This window comes from Marmota marmota, unplaced genomic scaffold, assembly GCF_001458135.2.
Source record: "Marmota marmota marmota unplaced genomic scaffold, marMar, whole genome shotgun sequence".
NCBI lineage: Eukaryota > Metazoa > Chordata > Mammalia > Rodentia > Sciuridae > Marmota > Marmota marmota.
In genome coordinates, this window is record NW_026000026.1 from 10,104,019 (window position 1) to 10,123,909 (window position 19,891).

The following is a 19,891-nucleotide window of genomic DNA, read 5'->3' on the forward strand; positions in this document are numbered from 1 at the left end:
AGGAGAGAGAGAGAGAGAGAGAGAGAGAGAGAGAGAGAGAGAGAGAAGGAGAGGGGGAGAGGGAGGGAGCCTGTGTGGGAGAGACAGACAGACAGACTGTGCTTAAATCCCTGACAACATGCTTGAAGAAAAGGGGTACAAACAACCAACTTCCCTGCTCTCTTTTCTCCCCTCCGCTGCAGTTCCTGGCGGGTTGCTTGTTCCCCAAGGTGGTGGATTCAAAGGGGCCTCCTGGGCTGCTGGGAACAGCTGCTTTTTTGAATAATTCTTCTATGGATATCAGTCAAAAGTCACTGTTAGCTGGAACTGGAAAGCAGAGCGAGTGTGTGTGTGTGTGTGTGTGTGCGCGCGCATGTATGTGTTTGTGCATGTGAGAGTGTGCGCGTTCCTGTGGGTGTGCGCGCATGGTGGCAGCCATTTCAGGTCACCAGCGCCGTTCCTGGAAAGGCCACATCTTCTTGGCATGGGAGAAGATACACTTCCCTGTGCACCTAAAAATAAACCAGTACAGAAGTCAATGAATCACCCTCATCGAGAGGCACCTTTGCCCTCCCGCGGGCTGTGGCCCTGTTTCCCGGAGGGCAGGCTGCAGTGACAAGCTGTGGCCACTTGGGCTCTGCCTCTGTCCCCTTTGGGGATACAGCTGGGCTGGGCATTGGTGGAATCAGTCCTTCCCTGAATCCTAATCCTTCTGTGTCCTCAGGGTTCCCCTGAGCTCCCCTGCAGAATTTCTGCCCTTTTGTACCCTAGGAGTGGAGATTAGTGTTGTTGTAAATGCGGCAGGAATGGGGAGGCAACTGAAGACAAGAAGCGAGTGCGGGGAGCCAGAGACCAGGACAGGACACACACAACAGAGTGGAGTGGAAACTCGCTCTTTCCACAACAGCTGGATTTAGGGTCCCCCAGTAAGGCATTTTTTGAGTTCTCCGTGGTTTACATGTTCTTGCCTTAAAAAAAAATTTTTTTTTTTTTCATTAAAAGATTTTTCTTTTCTTTGGCCCTGGAGGAGAGCACACCAGTTATAAAAAACAAAAAAACAAAAACATCTGCCATGCTTCATGGAGTCTCGTCAAAGAATGCTTTTTTTTTTTTTTTCTCCCCTGTTTTGTTTCTGGGAGGTATAGAGGGAGGGTCAGTCTGCATCAGTGACCCAGCCTGGCCACTCACTCTTCCCGTCCCCACCTCCTGCTGGGGACATTTCTCATCTAGGCAAAAAGCCTCCTGTGCCCAGCGAGGTGAAACTTGCAAATGATACTGTCACCTTCCTCAATGGACAGCCGCCAGCAGCTCACCAAAGGTCACAGCAGGCGAACCCCCAGGGGCTTGGGGACAAAGGAGCCGTCAGCTGCCTGATTTCCGGGATGCATCCCCTGTTCTCAGATGGCCACAGCAGAGGGACGTCTCCCCACAGGCTTCCCCGAGGGGTCCTTCCTGCTTTGTGCAAGCAGCAGTGAGACTGGGGTGGCCTGAGAGCTATCAACAGCGTGAAGCGAGGACATCAGTCATCTCCAGGTCTGGTCAGGACCGAAGAAACCAATCCAGCTTGAAGCAGGCGGCCTCTGGTCTCTCCTTGCACCTAGAGTCTCCATAGGCGCTGGCAGGTCCCACAGCAAACCCTCAAGTTTGGGTGCTGGGAGAGATGTGACTTGGGGACATGTCTCAAGAAGCCAGCTTGCCAAAGGCCGTGGCCCCATGCGGTGATCCATGTAGGGAGACCTCAGTTCTGATCAGTGTGGGGTGGATCTGGAGAGCCAGGGAGTGCGCGTGGGTCTGCGTGCACCGCGTATGCTCCACCCCTACACATTTCTGTTTGTAAACATGAGTGTGCAAGTGTACAGAGGTGGGCATAAATACACTTCTGGACATACATGTGTAACTGCGGTGGACACTGCCCACGCACACAACCTCCGGTTGCTTAGGGTCCCAAGCTCTCAGATGGATGGGAGCAGCTCGCTGACCCTGCCACCTCCCAGGACAGCTGTGGCTCACTTCCAGGGGCCCAGGGCTGGCCTCTTGCCTCAGGCTGGAATGAACCATGTAGTGCAATTCTCAGGCCAACAGAGACCCTCTTTCCCTCTGCCCACTCTCAATATATCACAAGCATTTGAATCCCTGTCTTGAGCTCTGCTCTCAGCATCCTGGCCTAAGACAGCACTGTATTAGCACTGTGCATATGCTAATACCAGGCACACACACGTGTGTGTGCGTGCGTGTGTGCTCTCCATGCGCACCCACACATGAGGAAATCCAGGAGGATCGGAGGGGAGAGAATTATCTTCCAAAGATTCCAAAAGGATCTTCCAAAGAGGAAGAGCATTGATTTTTTTCACTGGGGAAGGTCAAGCCACGTCAAACAGAGTAGGAGCACCTTGCTTTAAAAGTTGAACATCAAAGGATACTTTAGAAATAAAAGAATTTTTTATTAAATCAGAAAAAGAAAGATACAGTATACATGACTGTCAGTCAATCCTATGCTGCTGTGAATTACATTGTAACAGACTCATCACCCTATTTAGTCCTCTCTACAAGGATTAAAAAAAAAAAAAACTTCAGGTATTTGAGTAACATTCTGTAAATTTTTATTAACTGGGGTTATGGGGAGGGTTTTATGAGAGCACATCCTGAGAACATTAGGAAATTACAGACAGACTTGAGATAAGCGTCAGACGGAACAGATGAAGCAAGCCCCCCAGCCATCTGAGAGACATTAATAATGTAAGCTTCGGGAGACCAGATCCTTGTTAGGGATGCGGGATGCAGAATAAAAAGGGGGAGACCTTGGCGCCCCCTTGTGTTGCAAGACAAACGTGCAACCTCCTGTATTGTATTTTTGTTTTCTGAAGCTGTGATCCTTTTCCTTGTCCCTGAGCCTAAAGAACAATTGTCCCAAATCGTTTCAAGCCCTCTCCAGTCAATCGTTTCCCTCCTGTCAATAACTCTCAAGGGCCCTATTTGAAAACCTACTCTTATTCATTCCTTTCTCATACTCCACACATTCCATTTCAGGAAATTGGCAACCGCCCAACACAGAGCCCGTGCTCTCCCTCCTTCAAGTGTGAACTTAAACAAACGGATCTTCCCCCCTCCCCTCTTCAAACTTAGAGGAGGAGCATGCATTTGCTACAATGCCTTTTCCCCCCGTCGCAGGCAATTTTCTTCTGCAACTTCCTTGTTATCCATCTTTCATAGCGTAACACAAATGCATCCCCCCACCTCCTTCCTCCCTGGCTCAGCAGTCAACTCTCTTGACCTAAGGATTCAATCTGCGGACCCATGCTTACAGTTATTTGCTAGGAAAGACTGGACCAGAGAGATAAATAATACACCTCAATATACAACAGCTCAGGCTTAATTTGTAGGCAAAATTTCATTTGATGGCCATGAGAAGAAAAAAAATATATATACAGAGTGTGTTTAGGGAGGAGATAGAGTGGGGAGAAAACATCCTGGTGGTGGGAGACCCTGGTGGGGACTGTGGTGATGTTTACTTGGATTTGCCAACTGGTCCGATGGATACTGGGTCTGTCTGCACTTGAGCATCTGACATCCGCTTTGGTCCCTGGAAAAAACACAAAGAAGGGGTAGCCCATTGAAGATGGGTAATAGCAACAGCAAAAATCACCTTTTGGTGAGCACTTACTCCATGCTAGGTGCCATGCTAAGTCAATGTATCTTAGTCCTGAGTGTTGGATAGGAGAACGGTCTCCAATCAGATGTCCAGATTCACTGCCCAGCTATATTACCTTCTAGCTTTGCCAGATCTTGGACAAATTACAAATTTATCATTACAAATGATAAAACTATTCCTAGAGGCTTGTTCCCAACACAAAGCGAGTTTATATTTATAATGCAGTTAGAACAGTCCCTGGGGTGTACAATTCAGCTGTCCCTTCGCAATCCCTGTCTTATTTGCTCATAAGCCAACCCGGTTTTATTTTATCAGAAGTGAGCTTCTCATCTGTCTTGTTAGACTCACACCTGCCTTCTGACAGGGTGCAAGCTCCGTGGATTCTGTCTGCTGTGTCCTCGGTGCTTTGAAAGGACCTGGCACACCGTGGCTGCTCCTGAAGGGTGAAGGCTGAGGGCACCTGCCATTGCCACTGTGGTTATTGCTGTTCTATCTGTTCTGTCCAGTAGAACTTATGAAACTAGCCCTTTCTGTCTGTAATTCTATAAGCGTGGACCAACACGTGACCAGGTCACATTAGCACCACCCAAAACAACATATCGCATGGGTTCATTGCCCCCACCCCACCTTGTCCCCTTTACAGTTAAGCCTCCCCAGTCGAGACCGACACCAGACCCTGGCAACCACTGATCTGTTTCCTATTCCAGAGTTGTGCCTCTTCCAGAATGTCATGTCAAGGAACGGTGAAGTATGCAGCCTTTGAACCTGGCTTCTTTCACATGTCGTGATGGGTCTGAGGTTCACACAGGCTGGGCCTGGTCAGAGGCACCAGCATTGCTGGTCCAGAGTAGAGCAGTAGGGTTGGTGGAGTATACTGGAGTGCAAGAGTGGTCAAGTATGTGGATAATAAGTACAGAATAGTGCAATGTGGCAAAGCATGCATGGTATACAGAGGTGGGGGCAGGTAGTGTAATGCCGGGACAGAGCAACATTGGTGGTTGGTATAGGTTATATAGTATATATGGAAGATATTTAGTATGCATAGAATATATACATAGTACAGCCTACTGTACTAAACATAATACAGCATAGTATTAGAGCACATTATATGAACTGCAGTATTGCCTTGTATATATACCATAGGGTAACATACATAGTGCAGGATAATGTTGGTTAGGGTAATAAAATATACATCGTTGGTGCACATGATATAGCCCGTGTGCACAGTGCCATGTGGTATAATGTGGTCTACATGGTATAACAGAGGATCGTATAAGTCATAGCACAGCATATATAATTCTAAGGACACTGTATGCCATCTCATTTCATTTTCATGCTGACCCTATGACATCAGTACTATTAGCCTCATTAAAGAGGTACCTGACACTCGAGGTGCTGACTTGACCCTGGCTTCACAGCCACTGAGATGGAGAGCTAGGCTCAAACCCAGGAGTCAGCTGCACCCGGTGCACCTCCCTGGTGTCCTGGTGTGCACAGGCTTCTCTGCCAACGCTTCCTCCTTGGGAGTCCCCTGACCTCAGTCCCAATGGGCTAAACACAGCAAACTCAGGTGGCCCAGTGGACTTTGACAAGCAAATGCTCTCTTATTCTAACATTAAATCTGACATTAAAAATCCAGTGCTTTCATATACATGGCTGCTGGTGGCACTCTGTTTAAATAGCACTTGCTCTTCAGGTTACGAAGACCCCCTCCTTCCCTGGGGCCCACTCCTTCCTGCACGGTCTCTTTTGCCGATTGGGGTCGGACTCTGGAGGTCAGAGTCACGTATGTGTTGCTTTGTGTATCAGGAGTGCGCTTCACAGTTAATAGTGCCCAAACCACTCTCTCTTCTGTCCTTTTACCAGTGTGGTGAGGTGGGCAGCGACCACTAACCCATTTTACAGATGAGGTAAGTGAAGCTCCAAGAAGACCCAGGACTGCACTGTGCCAGATGGTCGGGCCACCAGCCTCAAGGCTCACAAGGACACGTTCTACCAGGGCCTCTATCTCTGTGGTTGCCCTTGACAGCCTCTTCTGGGCCTCGGCTGCGCAGCCTTTACAACGAGGACGGGGTCCCACTCCTCCTGCTCAACACTGTGACTAGCTTCCCAGTTTACCCAGGGCCCTGGCCACGTTCTCTCCCTGCCCAGGGCTCCTGTCTCACCTCCTGTTATCCACTGTGTCCCCAGCCACTCAGGCCTCTGTCTCCTCTTTAAACACCCTGGACTCCCCGAGCTCGACCCCTCCCTGGGGCCTTATGCCATGGCTGCTTCTCCAGGAAGAGCCCTGCTGGTCTGCTGTCTGACGCCTTGGCCCCTCTGCTATCACCTCAGACATTCTCTCTGCAGGGACATTTCTGCATCCAATTCAAAGTAGCAACCCCCCTCCCCACAGCCAGGCAAGCACACTCCCACGCACCCTGCTCATTTCCCTCAGTGACCTCACACACTGATTCCTCCTCTTCTTTTTTTGATTGGGGCTTGAACCCAGGGGTGCTCTACCACTGAGCTACATCCCCAACCTTTTTATTTCTTATTTTAGGACAGGGCCTTGCTGAGTTGCTGAGGCTGGCCTTGACCTTGCCATCCTCTTGCTTCAGCCTCCGGAGCCGCTGACATTACAGGTATGTGTCACCACCTGGCTCACACTTACGTTCTTGTCTGCTAATTTAGTTTACCAATTTTGTTTGTTAATTTGTAGAACAATGATGGAAGAAGAAAGGAAGGGAGAGAGGGAATATCATCCACATCTAGAGATCTGTGGGCAGGGAGAGAAGGGGGCCAGGGCCCTGGGTAAACCGGGAAGCTAGTCACAGGGAGAAAGAAAGGAAGGAATCTGAATTATCTCAAAGGGTAAATCAGACCATGAAGACTACCTGGCCTCAGTTCTCCATCCAGAAGTGGACACTTTAAAGCATGCAAGTAGAAACCCCTAAGTGCGGCTGAAGTTGAGTACAACATTCCATTAAAGGGTAACAAATTCAAGTAACTTATTTGATTCTTGGGCACAAGATTTTAACATCTATTATATTTTCTTCTTTCTGCTCGTCCCTCTGTTTACTGAGTGTGCGTTGTGTGCGTGGTCCTATTCTGGGTGAGTGGGAACCAGTCATGACCCAAAAAGATGACGCCCTACTGTTGAGATCTGAGGTCCGGTGGTGGAGGGGAGACTTCTATGTTGTGGGGAGATTGAAATAAGCAAATCTAATCTTCTCCCCAGTCTGCCTAAAATTGCAACCAGTACAAGGGAATTCTGTATCTGGCAGCCATTGCTCCCACAGTTGGGGAGACTCAACTGTGCATTTATTTCCTGTTAAATTAAATAAACAGGAGGCTTTTAGCTTGAGGCTATCTCTTTACTTTAAGTTCTATGTGACAAGCCACAACCTAGCTTACTTCAAGAACAAACCAATAAACCAATACCTACTCAGGAGTGTAATTTATAAATAACAAATACTTGGGTTTCTGGCAATCACAGCTGAGCATGGCCAATTGCAGGCTGCCAGCTAGTCAGACCCCACCCAAGGAAGGCCAGTGCCTCCTCAGGCCATGCTGACCAGGACAAGGCATCCCTGTGGCCAACAGGCCAAAGGCGATGTCCCACTCTGTCCCTGGGTCAGGTCTGTGAGGTCACTGCTCACGCTGCACGGTGGACCTCTCTGAACCTCTTCTGGTTCTGAATCCTGCCTGATTTGTGGATTGTTCTTTGCTCAAATCAACTCTCTTAAATTTAATTATATAGCTTTTCTATTAACACCCCCACAACGGTACAACGTAAATGGGGTAAGCTGATAATGCATTCACGCCCCATACATTCCTTCAATAAATATGTGCCTAGAGCATCGGCCACCTGCACGACATTGGCCCCTCCAGAGGATGAGCTGGAGGAGGAGGAAGGCTCCAATCTGCAACTTTGCTCATTTGACCCGTTGGTAGTTGGACCATTGGGTTTTGCAGTTCAAAACCCAGCACCATGGACCAAGGAACCCAGAGCGCGGAATTACATTTAGAATGTGGGAAGGGACTGGGCAGATGGCCTGGGGGAGGGAGTGAGCCCACACTGGATGTGGGCTTCAGGGAGCAGGGAGAAGGGAAGGGAGAAGGGATCCCCCCTGTGGTGACTTCTACTACTGACCTCCTGCTTCGTGCTGGGCACTGGACCCAGTGGTTTAAATAGTCATTCAGTTCCCACAGGAGCATCAAGACCGTGGCTGTAATCATGAGCTCAGTTTTACAGGTGGAGACCTGAGCCTCAGAGGGGGCAGGCAGTTAAACTGAGGTCACACGCAGGACCTAGGAGGAACGGGCTTCAGCTAAGCGGCCAGCACTGACGTCCAGCACAGACTCTCAGCTGGTCCTTCTTCTGTTCACTGTCCTGTGCTATTGGGTCAGAACAGGGCTCCTCCACCTTGGCCCTGTGGACGCTCTGGGCTGGTCACTTCTTTGTTGTGGGGACTGTCCTGTGCCCTGTAGTTCACTTAGCCATACCCCTGTCTCTACTGACATCTCAAGAGGACTTACTCCCAGCTGTGACTGTCAAAAACTTGTTTCTGTACACTGCCAAACGTCCCCCGGAGGACAATATCATTCCTGGTTAAGGACCCTTGGATTAGCTCCCCTCCCCAGAGCCAGGGTAAGGACAGAGCGCAGATTACATTTTGAATCTTTGGCCAAAGACACCAGGACCCACGGAGAAAGAGAGGAAGCAGGCTGTGGACTCAGAAACACCAGGGCCACCACCCCAGCAGACCATGCTCCACCCAATGCCACAGCACTGTAGTGACCAGTTCCACCAGAACCCTGCACAGAAAAAGGAGACGGTTTGGAAATCACTGAGAAAAGTGGGACTAGGGTTTGCACTTCTCCCTGAGGAGTGGGAGCCCAGAATGGAGACAAACTCTCCAACAGGACCACCCAGGGGCCAGCAATCTGCATGCAGTCCCTTTTTTGATGGATACCCTCTTTTCTTCAAGGGAAGGGCTTTTCTCCTGAGGAGCTGGGGGAGAGCTGGGCTCGCCGCCAGGCCTTCACATTGCCAAGCAGCCTTAAGTGTGAGTTCTTAAAACTGCCTTCAACTGGGGTTCCACATATACAATGGAGGACACAGACGCGGGATAGCAAGCCGATGACATTTACCACAGAACCTTAAACTTAGGGCCTGAGATCTGTGTTTCTAACAAGCTCCCCCGACATGCTGCTGGGAGTCACACGCAGGGCAAGGGAGACAGAGCTCACTGATGCCCCCTGGTATCTATGGCTGCGCACCTGTGGATCCCTCCACCTAGAATATGCTGTGCCTTGGGCTCCCCAGGCCTGCTTTCCAGGCTAAGGTGAGGTCCTGCCTGAGACGGAATCTGCTCTGCAAGGCCTCCCTGTCCTTCCTCTCAAACCCAAGGCCAGACTCAGCCCCATTCAGCCTTCCTTCACGAGCCTCCTTCCCCTCTCCCACCTCCCCCTACACTCAGCACCTGGCGACCCCCTCCATCCAGCACCTGACCATGAACTCAGAAATACCTATGGCCTTGTCTCTTTCCTGCTCCTGAAGCCCAGCCAGCCCCCCCCCCCCCCCTTCAGAGGTATGGAAACCACATCCCTTGCCTGAGAGCTCAGAAAGAAGAGGCGAAAAATCCACCTACCAGGCCCTTAAGGAAGCCCCCCAGGGACTGTCGCGGTTTCTCCAGTTTCTTTGGGGACTTGCCCCCGTTCTGCAGCGAGTTCGCGTCCACTGGGACCTGCTCCGTGGACGGGGCGGGTTCTTTGGCCTCCTGCTTGCTGTTCTTCTGCTTGGTGGTCTCGGCTGCGGGCCTCTTGTCCTTGGAGGAGGCCTCTGTGCCCTTCTGGGCCGCCCCCGCGGGCTCGGGCTCTGGTGGCGTGGCCGGCTTCTCCGTGGAGCTGGACGTCTGCGGCAATTTCAAACAGAGCCCATTTTTAGTGACTGCAAGGCAATTGCCAAAGGCAGGTGGGTGAATGTGTGGAAGCAGGGATGTTCAAATAAGGGGTGGCGTCTGCAGGTTCGTAAGTCTTGGGTGAAATGAGAAAAAATTATATGAGGTTACGCATGGCGCGGGACCTTTCTTATCCGTGAATCCTTGAGTTAATTCTATGTTTTTCCAGCAAGCGTTCTTCCTCCTTTGTTGGTACCAGAACTTGGACTGCTCTTTGGAAACCAGCCTTTTCCCTTACTTCATGGGGTCTAAGAAAACTAATTCTACCCTTGGGCAAGCACACGTGATGCGGGCCTGGCCAATCAGAACACTGTGTGGTGATTGGGCAGCTGTGATTGGTTCAGGAGAGCCAAATGTGCAAAAGCTGAGCTACTCTCAGAACTTAAGAGGCATGGTCCCTCTCTATAGGATTTGAAGCTGTGAAAAGGTGAGCCTGGGGCTTTCAGAACCAACACCATTTTTAGGGTACATGTGCCTGGAAAGGAAGCCAACACAAGAAAGCAGAGCCGAGACAGGGAGAAAAAGACAAGGTGTTGATGGAATCATGTGAGACCACTTGATCTGGCTGTTCTTGAATCCCCCTTTGTGCTTAAACCAGCTTAAAATCTACTTATAACCAGATGGACTTTTCCCCTTGGGCATACTCATTCTTTTCTTTGTGATTGGATCTACCTTAATTTTTGATATGAAACTGTCCTTTCACTTCATGAAATGGTGGCAAAAGAAGATGATTGGCTTATTTTGAGTTTCGATGTACATTCTTCTATGCCATGACAAAAAGCTTACGATTGCCGTTGGTTCCTACCATCTAGAGAGCTGAAGCTATGGAGTCTAGAAAATGGTGGCTAAATTCCAGATTTACAGATCAAAAAAAGGGAAAAAATGTTAGGAAATAGAGATCCTTTTTCTCGTAATTTTCTTAAACGCAAATGCCTACAAGGGCAAGACAGATAATGTGAATGCACAAAAAAAAAAAAAAAAGAAAAAAAGAAAAAGAAAAAGAAAAAAAGAAGCCAGGGGTAAGAATAGCCAGTTGGAGATCTTCTTTCCCCAGCGGTGCAAGCAACACAGGTCAAAGAAGTATTTCTCGAGTGTGAGAAAAACACCAGTTCAAGGAATGCTGGTTTGGTACTGGGGAGATAAGCTGAATCGGGGTCGGAGGGACTGCTCTGAACTGAAAGTCACATGCCCTGGCCAAAGAGATCCCAGCTGGGAGGCACCAGGTGGGCGTGCAGACTGCTGCTGTCAGATCGGCTGTATTTTCATTGGAACCTCAAAGCTAAATCTTCTAAAAATGAAAAAAATATGTCAACTTTAAAATACTGACTTCAAAAGTTTTCAAGCCGTGGTCACAACAAACAAGAGGAGCCAGTGAATACATGGTCACAACCTGATCCATTAAGGTATGTGCTGTCCCCAGGAAAGAAGTTCTCTGACAGAGTTGTAACTATGATTGAGAAGGCCACAAGCAAAGAGCCATCATTTTGAACCCAGTGAACCCAACGCACCACTTAGATGAGCCTCTTCAGCCCTGAAGGTGGCCTCAGGTGGCCGCTCTCCAGGGGGCAGAAGGCCTTGGAGAAAAAGCATGAGGGCCAGCACCAGAGAAGCCGAGCTGCGGCTACACACCCTCCACGCCCTGCCCCAGCCCAGCAGCCAAGTTGCAGCAGGTGCTAAGACGTTGATGTCCAAGTACCTTGGACAGCCCGGAGCAGGCCTGGCCTCAGAATGACACAGAAAAGCCCACCTTGGTGCTCCACAGAGAGGTCAGAAGCCTGTGACCCATTTCTGTTGGGTGGAAGAGGTCAAGATCTAGTAAGGGCTAAAGGCTCAGGGTCCAGAGTCACAGGGCTCTGGTTTGGATCTAGTTCCATCACATCCTTGCTATGACCTGGAACAAACGGTTCTGTCTCTTGGTGTCCTTGTCTGTATGAATATGAAAAGACACCTCATGGGGTGGCCAGGATCAGACTAGCCAGGATGGAAGGCCTGCTTGGCACAGCGTCTGGCCCAGGTGAAATGCCAGACACAGGGTGGCCAGTCACCTTTGTCCTAGAACAAGGAGGTTCCAGGATAGGGAACTCACAGCTTTACGACCAGGAGAGTCCCAGGCCAATGGGGACAGGTAGGTTACCCTGACTTAGTATCCCCAGTAGCGACTCCTTAAAAAGAATGTGTGGCTCTTGACTGCCTGGTACAGAGGGGACACCAGTAAATAACTGTTGAGCATGACAAGACAGTGGTCCCCGTGCCTCTGCCCACTTGTCGCCTGTCCCTTGCCCCTCTAGTCCCTCTGCTCAGTCACAAGACCTGCTTTCCCCTTGGAACAGGGCTTCACATTTCCTCTAACTTATGTCCAGTCTGCCGCCATGGTTTCCCGCTGAGGCTCAGCTCTGATGGCATCTCCTGGGAGACATAGCCCCTGATCCCCTCTGGAGCACAGCGTTGCTTTCTTTATGCTTACAGGGACTCAGGACTTCTCTGTTCACTCAATAACATTTATATCTGGGGATTGAACACCCGGGGATTTATTCAGGTGCTGGGACAGAGTTGGTCTCCAGTGAAATATGTTGAATGAATGACCAGCAACTTACCCTCCAAATGCTTCCCAAGTCTTTACCTGTCTGAGTCACTGTGGGGCAGGAGGCGGGAAGCGCAAGGAACCAAGAAAGAGCTTTGGAGAGTTGAGGTCCATCCTCCACACGACCGCCCCTTCCTGGCCAGGCTTAGAGCTCCTTTGCAATGACCTAGGTACTAACTTCTGAAGACGGTCATTGACAGTCTCCTTATCTATGGAGTCAGTTGAGAATCAAAACCGTGCAAGGATTGCTCTGTCACTAAACTGAAACCTTTACTTGGGTTTGATTCCATCTCCAAATGTACAAGCATCTTCTCATCTGAGCTCTCGGGAGCAACCTCTCCTGGAACCCAGCAGCTCTGGCAGGAAGAACAAGGCTGTCTCATGCAATTCCAACTCCAGAGGCCCAACTAGCAGGAGGGCCTGGGCTTCCATCCCTAGAAGCATCCGCTAAGGGTTTTACAACCTTAAAGAGGAGAATTGCAAAGGAGCAGGGAATATCTACTCTTGTCCCCCCAAATTAAATAAGTATTTGTGACCTCCCAGGGAGTAAGCATCTCTCTTGCCTGGATTCAAGGTCCTGGAAGACCAAGTTCTCTGAGGGACTCTCAGGACCCTCACAGGCAAGTCCGAGTAGATTTCCACAGACTGCATTCCATTTCTGCATTTTTGCTTTGCCTTGTTTGGGGATGGGGGTAGAGGCCACACCCTGGGGCACACCAAGCACAAGTTCACCACTGAGCTACACTCCCAACCCCCGTTACAGTTTTAGAACCACCAGAAAAATTGGCATAGCGGTTTCACAGAAGATTCCAGACCAAATACACAATCACATTTAAGTTTTTTTCCCCCCTGCTTTTTGAATTACGTAAGTTTATCATGTTTGCAATGTGGTAAGCTTGGAAGTTTTGGTTCTAAGACTGTACTTTGGGGGTGGGTGTAGACGTACATGAATAAAGGAAAAAAAAAACCAGTTTGAAGTATATGAAGAAGAAAACCCCGATTATTATAGAAATACTAAAAGCGCAATCATGCTGTGAGCACTGCAGGGTGGTAACTCCCAACCAGCAGCCCAGCAGTGAGAGAAGGAAACAGCAACTGCTGAAGACTGAATGTGCGCCCAGGTTCCTGGGCCAAAGCCCCAACTCCAGTGTGACTGTATTTGGATGAAGGAAGTAATTCAGGTTAAAAGAGGTCACAGGGTGGGCTCTGATTCTCAAGGATGAGTTAGGGTCAGAGTAAGAGGGCTCTCCCTCCCGGCCCTGCCCTCTGTCTTTCTGCAGTGTGAGGGCCAGGCTCCAGGGCAGCCACCTGCAAGCCAGGAAGGGAGCACTCAGCAGGGACTGATCCCTGCCCGCACTTTGCCTTGGCCTTTCCAGTTTCCAATGCTGTCACCTGAGCCCCCAGCCTACAGCATTTTGTTAGGGCAGCTGGGGGTGCCTCATACAGCAGCTAACATTCATAGAAGCTGTTGTGCCAGGAAGGATCTCGGTGCTCCGGGTGCATTGACTCATCTGAGTGTGACACCCTAGGGGGTCTTCTTTTCCTAGCTCCCTCATCAATGAGGAAAGCGAGATGCTGGGAGATTTGGTAATTGGCCAGAAGTCACACTGCTAAAAAGTTGGCTGTGCCAGGATTGGCACCTGGGCAGTCTGAGTCCAAAGACTCAGCCTCTTGAGCATTTCCCTATCTTGCCCAAATTGAAAAAAGAGTATTGATGATATTTTTTTTTCCAGAGGTACATTTTTTAAGCTAAAAGAAGAGTGCAGATTACAAAGTAGGATGGACATGATCCCATTTTTTTTTTTTTTAAAGAACACCTGAGGTTGTAAAAATGTCATAGCTCTGTTTTCTTAGAACAGAGAAATTACGGAAGCAAACTCTGTGACCCCATGTCTTTCACTCACACGATGTGCCAAGCACCCTGTGACGTGATGGGAAATAGAAATGAATGCTTCACAGATGTTCCCAGAGGGGTGAGAGGGGCAGGTGGGACAGGCAGCTAACAGACAAGTGACTGCAATTCGTGACTGGTGGATGAAGCAAAAACACAAAGCGGGGTGACTGGCGGGCTTGAAAGGCTCTTTGAAGAGGTGACATTTGTGCTGACTTGAAGGACAGGAAGTGAGGAGGGAAGAGTGCCGTGGAAGGCCCGGAGCTAACTCCAGCAGGTCTGCAGAGCCCAGCAGGCGCCTAATATGCAGTTGGTAACTGCAAATGCAGCTAGGAATTGCACTGCAGACCAGGTGGGAAGAAGAGCACACACTGCCAAGCCCACCACCAAACCAAGTTCAAGGTCACTTACATGGCAGCTGGAGTCTTTCCCGTTTATTTCTTCTGAGGGCGGGATCCCTTCATCCCCTTTCACTGACTAAAATAACAAACAGACAAGGGCCTTTCAGCTCCCATGGTATGCAAACCTGGAGAATGCAAGCAAGTTCCGGAATGATGACCCCTGCCACTCATTATTGAGATTCAGATCAAGACAAATGCAAGGCCCACCGGAAACCTACGAGTCTTGGGATACCTGGATTTCCTTCCACATGTGCAACCAGAGTCTGACGGAATCTGAGCCTTGGCCTCCAAAAAACACAACAGAAGCTCTCAAACCAAGATAGGTCATTCTGAGACAAGTAAATGGTGACAGTACTATCAGTGCCGCAACCAAACGGTGGTTGAACATGTTGCAAGAATGAATCTCCAAATGGGAAATCCAGCCATGTAACCCTCCGCTGGTACCATTTAGGTGGTGGGTGTAACTAAAGTAGAGATTTAAGTTAGACTGAGCATTCGCTTTCCACCCTGTAGCGCCCCCTATAGCACCCATAACAGGCCTGGCTGAGGCTGAGTTGGTTCCTTAAACCCCATTCTTGGTTCCTTAAACCCCACACTCTGAGCTATTTTTTCCAGAAGTGTGGTTCTAACACCTGCAGCGTCAGCCTCACCTGGAGCTGTGTTAGAAATGCAAACTCCTGACAAGCACTCCAGATCTCCTGAATCAGAAATCCTGGGTCTGGGGCTCAGCCATCTAACCAGCCCCCCAGTGATGCTGACTAGTGCTGGAATTGGAGCACCATCACTTTAAGCTATTTAGCCACAAATGAATTCAGACCAATCCTGGGGGTTGTAGTTTTAACCGTGCATTTAATAATGCCCTATTATTGATGCTCGATAAATCTGATGATGAATCACTCAGTCCATATCAACAATACTGACTCAGGTCTAATCCCTGAATTGGTCAGTGCTTAACATCTCCTCCCAGTTGGCAAGGGAGGGCACAGTGGGGCAAAGAAGACCTCAGATTGCACTCATGTCACCATGGCTGTGCTCTTAGTGGACAGCAGGAATCCACAACATATGCAAAAACAGTTAACAATGTGGAAGACACTCAGATGCATCGGGGCTGAGGAGCATCATATGCCTCCTCTGAGCTATGGCACTCATGTTTTCACAGGTAATGGCAGGATTACGTTTGGAACCTAACTTTTGGCTGGTGCTAAGCACCAAGACACTGTGCTAAATGAGAGGACAACTTGCATAATTCATTCATCATATTAGAACCTTAAGAAAGAGGAGGAGGCATGATTATTTCCTTCCCTCAATATATGGGCAAAAAAAAAAAAAAAAGGAGTCTCTGAGACTGGGTCATGAAACTGGCAGGGTAGAGAGACTGAGTGCGTGCTCCATACTGGAAACCTTCCCAATATCACTGTGCACAAGGAGGCACCGCTCAATCAACAATGGTTCCTGAACATCTACTATGAAGTTGGTAACACTAGCTTCAGCCACGTGATTAGGGTTTGGGTGAGAGGGAGGTTGGTAAACCTCACAGAAGGGCATGCGTGGGACCAGCCCTTTCCAAAGGTCAACAGTGCTCTCCTTGGGGTTGCTCTCCAGTTCAGAAGACTTGAACAGGACTGCCAAGGGCATAACAGTGAGTGGGATCCTGAGCCTTGACCCAAAACCCACACTGACAGATCTTGCACAGGGCAAAAGCCTGACATGCACCTCTGATTGGCTGGGATGGACGAAGTGGTGTCTGACGGCTCCCCATGCTTTCCCTAGGGATAGCACTGCGGCACTCCCCCAAGGTTTTCATCCCAAAGGCAAATAAGAATCAGCCTGTCCTCTACATAAAATTTGGATCTGTTAACACACAAAGTGGTTTTTCCTTCCTCTGGGTGTCCTGTGTTGTTCTGCTGAGGTCCAACCTTGCTTGAGAAGGTTTAGAAGAAGAATCTGCCTCTGTTGCCTTTGTCCTCAGTCTTCCCATCACACGTGAGGGTTAGACCTTGGGGATTTCATTCAGGCTCCTGGATTCAGGCTGCATCCTTAGGGCGCTTCCCACGTGGACACCTTCCGGGTGTCCTTAGGATACGCCTGCATGTCCACATTAGGTGGTATCTGGGAAATTTTGAATGGCAAAAAACAAATGAACACGTAGTCCTTCAAGCCAAAAACAGAATGGACACCAGGAGTCAGGCATGACCCTTCCCCCTCCTCTGGAAAATAAAGCTCTTTTGCCCCCGAAGAGGGAGGGGTTTTGAATTTCCTGTCAGTTGCTTCAATTTGGTATTCGTTAGGTACTCTGCCGGTTTTAAGGTTTCAATTTGCTCTCTTCCCCTCCCTTTCTTTGATGGTTCTCGGATGAGAATTGGGGTTGAATCTAAATCATGCTAGGTTGGCAGCAATGCAAACAGACCTTCAGGCTGCAGAAGATCACTGCAAAGTTTAGCCTCCTTACGGAAAAAAATAGGAGTGGCTACCTTCAGCATTTCTGTGATTTTTCTCTGTTGCTCATTTTGAGGCACAGAAAGCTCAAAGCGCACAAACCCGACTGATGGCAGGGTTGTGACTCAGGGTGTTATTTAGTGCATCTGAGGTCATTAACAGCTCTCCCTCCCACCCCTCCCTCTCCATCCCTCCTTCTTCACTCTTGGTAGAGCCTCCTTCAAAGACAACTCAGGATAACAAGGTTGGGCTCAGCCATTCCAAGGGCCAGAACCACACAAGCTTATTTTTTCCAGCTGTCAAAAATAGCATAGTTACTGTTTAAAGAGACGAAAAGTCCTTCAGAGACCATTTAGCACTTTGAAGAACAATTTGAAAGCTATTAAATCAGTTTCCAAAATTTTCCAATTTGACACTGAGCAACTTTTTTCTCGGGTTATTTTGTCCCTGAGAAGCCAAGGGGAAGCATCTCAGGGCACTTGGCCTGCAGTGTTGAGAGGGAATCTTGTTGTGGCACCCAAGCCTTGCATATTAATGAAGTCACTTTTTATTTCTTTCACTGTGTCCTGAATTCGGCTAGCTTGATAACGCTGAGGAACATCTGAACCATTTCCAATACATGGAGTTAGATATTCAAAATTCTAGCAGAAGCATTCAAAAAGGAATGGAAATGTATTTTGATGTCAACTTAATTCAACAAAAGCTGATATTTAGAAGAAGAAAAATTGGGTTGAAATTTTAATGTGCTATGAGAATATCCGCAATGCTGTTTACTAGATCAACCTCCACTACCACAAATGCAAGGAACTGGGGCTACTGGAAATTTCCAGGTTCCACAAAGGTAATGAGTCCAGACTCCGTGCTTTATCAAGATGCTCGTATAAAACAGATTTGGAATATTTTAGCCCAGTGGGGTAAATTTCCTTTTCATGACAGGCACATGCTGGAAACCTATGTCCGAGCTTTCCTCTTATGCCTTCCTGTACTTGCAGGTAAGAGCAGTATCCCAACACATAAGAAAGATCTTTCCTTAGAAATCACCACTGAAGGACACACCAAAAAATGGAACTGACAGTTGTCCTGCGCCCAGATAGCCTCATCTGCTGCAAAAGACCCAGAAGCAGCAGTGGCACTTGAGAACAAGGGGAACGTTAGGAACAACGAAAATGAGAAGAAAGCGCTGACCTCTGTCAGTGCCTGGTGCCCACGGAGGTGCTAAGCCCTGGGCTCCTCGGGTTTCTACCCTAAAGAGAGAGATGTGGAGCTGGGGTTGTGGCTCAGTGGTAGCACTTTGAAGAACAATTTGAAAGCTATTAAGTCAATTTCCAAAATTTTCCAATGTGAAAGTAAACTTGCCTAGCATGTGTGAGACACTGGGTTTGATTCTCAGCACCACATATAAATAAATAAATAAAGATCCATCATCAACTAATAAAAATTTAAAAAAAAGAGAGAGATTGTGCAAGCAGCTCCAGCACAGCGCCGCCACGTGGTGGGTGCATGAAGGACAGGACTGTCGCTAGTAATCAAGGAGTGCCCAGCAACCTGCAGTGACCTGCCAGGGTAGACAAACCCTAGTCACTGGTGGAGACTGGAATTGCCCAATTAGACGCTTCTTTCAGAAACCTGCTTTCAAAGAGCAAATCAGTACCAACATTTTAATACTCAGGGGAAAATCTGAGAGCAAGAACATTGGCTAGAAAACACCTGTTTTTTTGAATTATAGTTACCACTGCAAACCATCTACTTTTCCCCTCCAGATAGTAAATTTCAACAGCTATCAGCTTCTTAGATGAAATGTAATCAACAAAGAGCTCTGATTCCTCGACTATTTTCTCATTTGACCCTTTAATTGGCCTGGTATTAAAGCTCATGGTCTTTCTCTGAGCCTGAGAATGTTAGTTTTTTTCTTATAAAATGAATGGTCCCAAATTAAGAGCCAAGAGGTGGATTAAATGAAATAATGTATGTGAAAATAGTTTGGAGGAGGAACGCACTTTTCAAGTGCAAGGTGTTATTATATTGACAAATTATAAATCCCAAATCTATACATTTCTATCTGCCACCTTTGTGGTTTCAAACCTGCCTACCTGGTTTGTGGATACATGAATGCAGCACTCTGCCCACTCATTTTATAAAAATATACTAGCACTTCAGATATTCAATTTCTTGACATACAGCTGAATTAATATGTATAAGAATCTTTTTCTATTTAGGGCATGACAGATGTCTTAGATGTTCCTTGCAATTATTTTGAAATCCTGTAGGAGCTGATAGGATTTTTGCAAAGTGGTACATCTACATGCATTGAATGCAACGTTAGACTTCTATTACTGACTTCTTTTTACTTGAAATACAGTTATTTGGAAAAATGATATTCCATTTTTTATTTTCATGAGAGGTTAATTTCTGGAAAGTAAATGAATTGGGTAATGCCTTATTTTGAAAAAAAAATCAACTGAGAGTCAATTTGTTATGGGATACTAAAATATGCTCTCAGAAACTAAAGAGAAGCAGAGTCCAGGAAGTGGAAAATCAATGATCTCATGAATGAAGAAATCGAACACAAAACAGAGGTTTTTGCAATTGAATTTTCTCTTCTATTAAATCTTTTTTTTAAACCGTATCTTGTGCTCACAATATGTAAAATTAGTTTGGAATTTTCAATTATTTGGCTCAAAAACATTCTCCTGGAATCCTTAATAGGACGCCAGATACTGTCTTCATTTTTAAGCCCCTAGAGCAGGATTATTTTTTTTTCTTCTCTCCCTTTGCATAAACCCAAAGACTTTAAATTAATTTGGAAGCCACGAACATGTTGCCAGAAAGCCAACTTTCAGGAATCTACCCAATGGGAATATTAATATGTGTATAAAAGTGAGTGTCTTCCATTCTCAGGGAAGCACTGAGACCCTGTGTGTGAGGTGCTCGGGGCAAGTTCATGGTTGAGAGGATGAGGACAGAGTTAAAAATGTCCATTGTCTTCACTAAGCTTTACTCCCCCTGAAG

General features: G+C 47.9%; 1 protein-coding gene across 13 annotated transcripts in view; it reads right to left on the reverse strand.

Annotated features, from left to right (window-relative positions):
- Window positions 1-8: 8 nt before the first annotated feature.
- The window catches only part of Bcas1 (brain enriched myelin associated protein 1), a 95,879-nt gene continuing 75,996 nt past the window's right edge, over window positions 9-19,891 (reverse strand). For 3 of the 13 annotated variants that reach the window (XM_048810858.1, XM_048810860.1, XM_048810861.1), the window contains 2 exons: window positions 9,265-9,528; window positions 2,481-3,559 (listed from right to left, as the gene is read on the reverse strand). In XM_048810858.1, the coding sequence (XP_048666815.1) occupies window positions 3,485-3,559; window positions 9,265-9,528 (339 nt within the window). In that variant the 3' untranslated portion in view covers window positions 2,481-3,484. Of the gene's footprint in view, window positions 492-2,480; window positions 3,560-9,264; window positions 9,529-14,456; window positions 14,523-19,891 lie in introns of those variants that run through there. The other 10 variants (XM_048810856.1, XM_048810854.1, XM_048810859.1 and 7 more) reach the window with 7 other exon arrangements.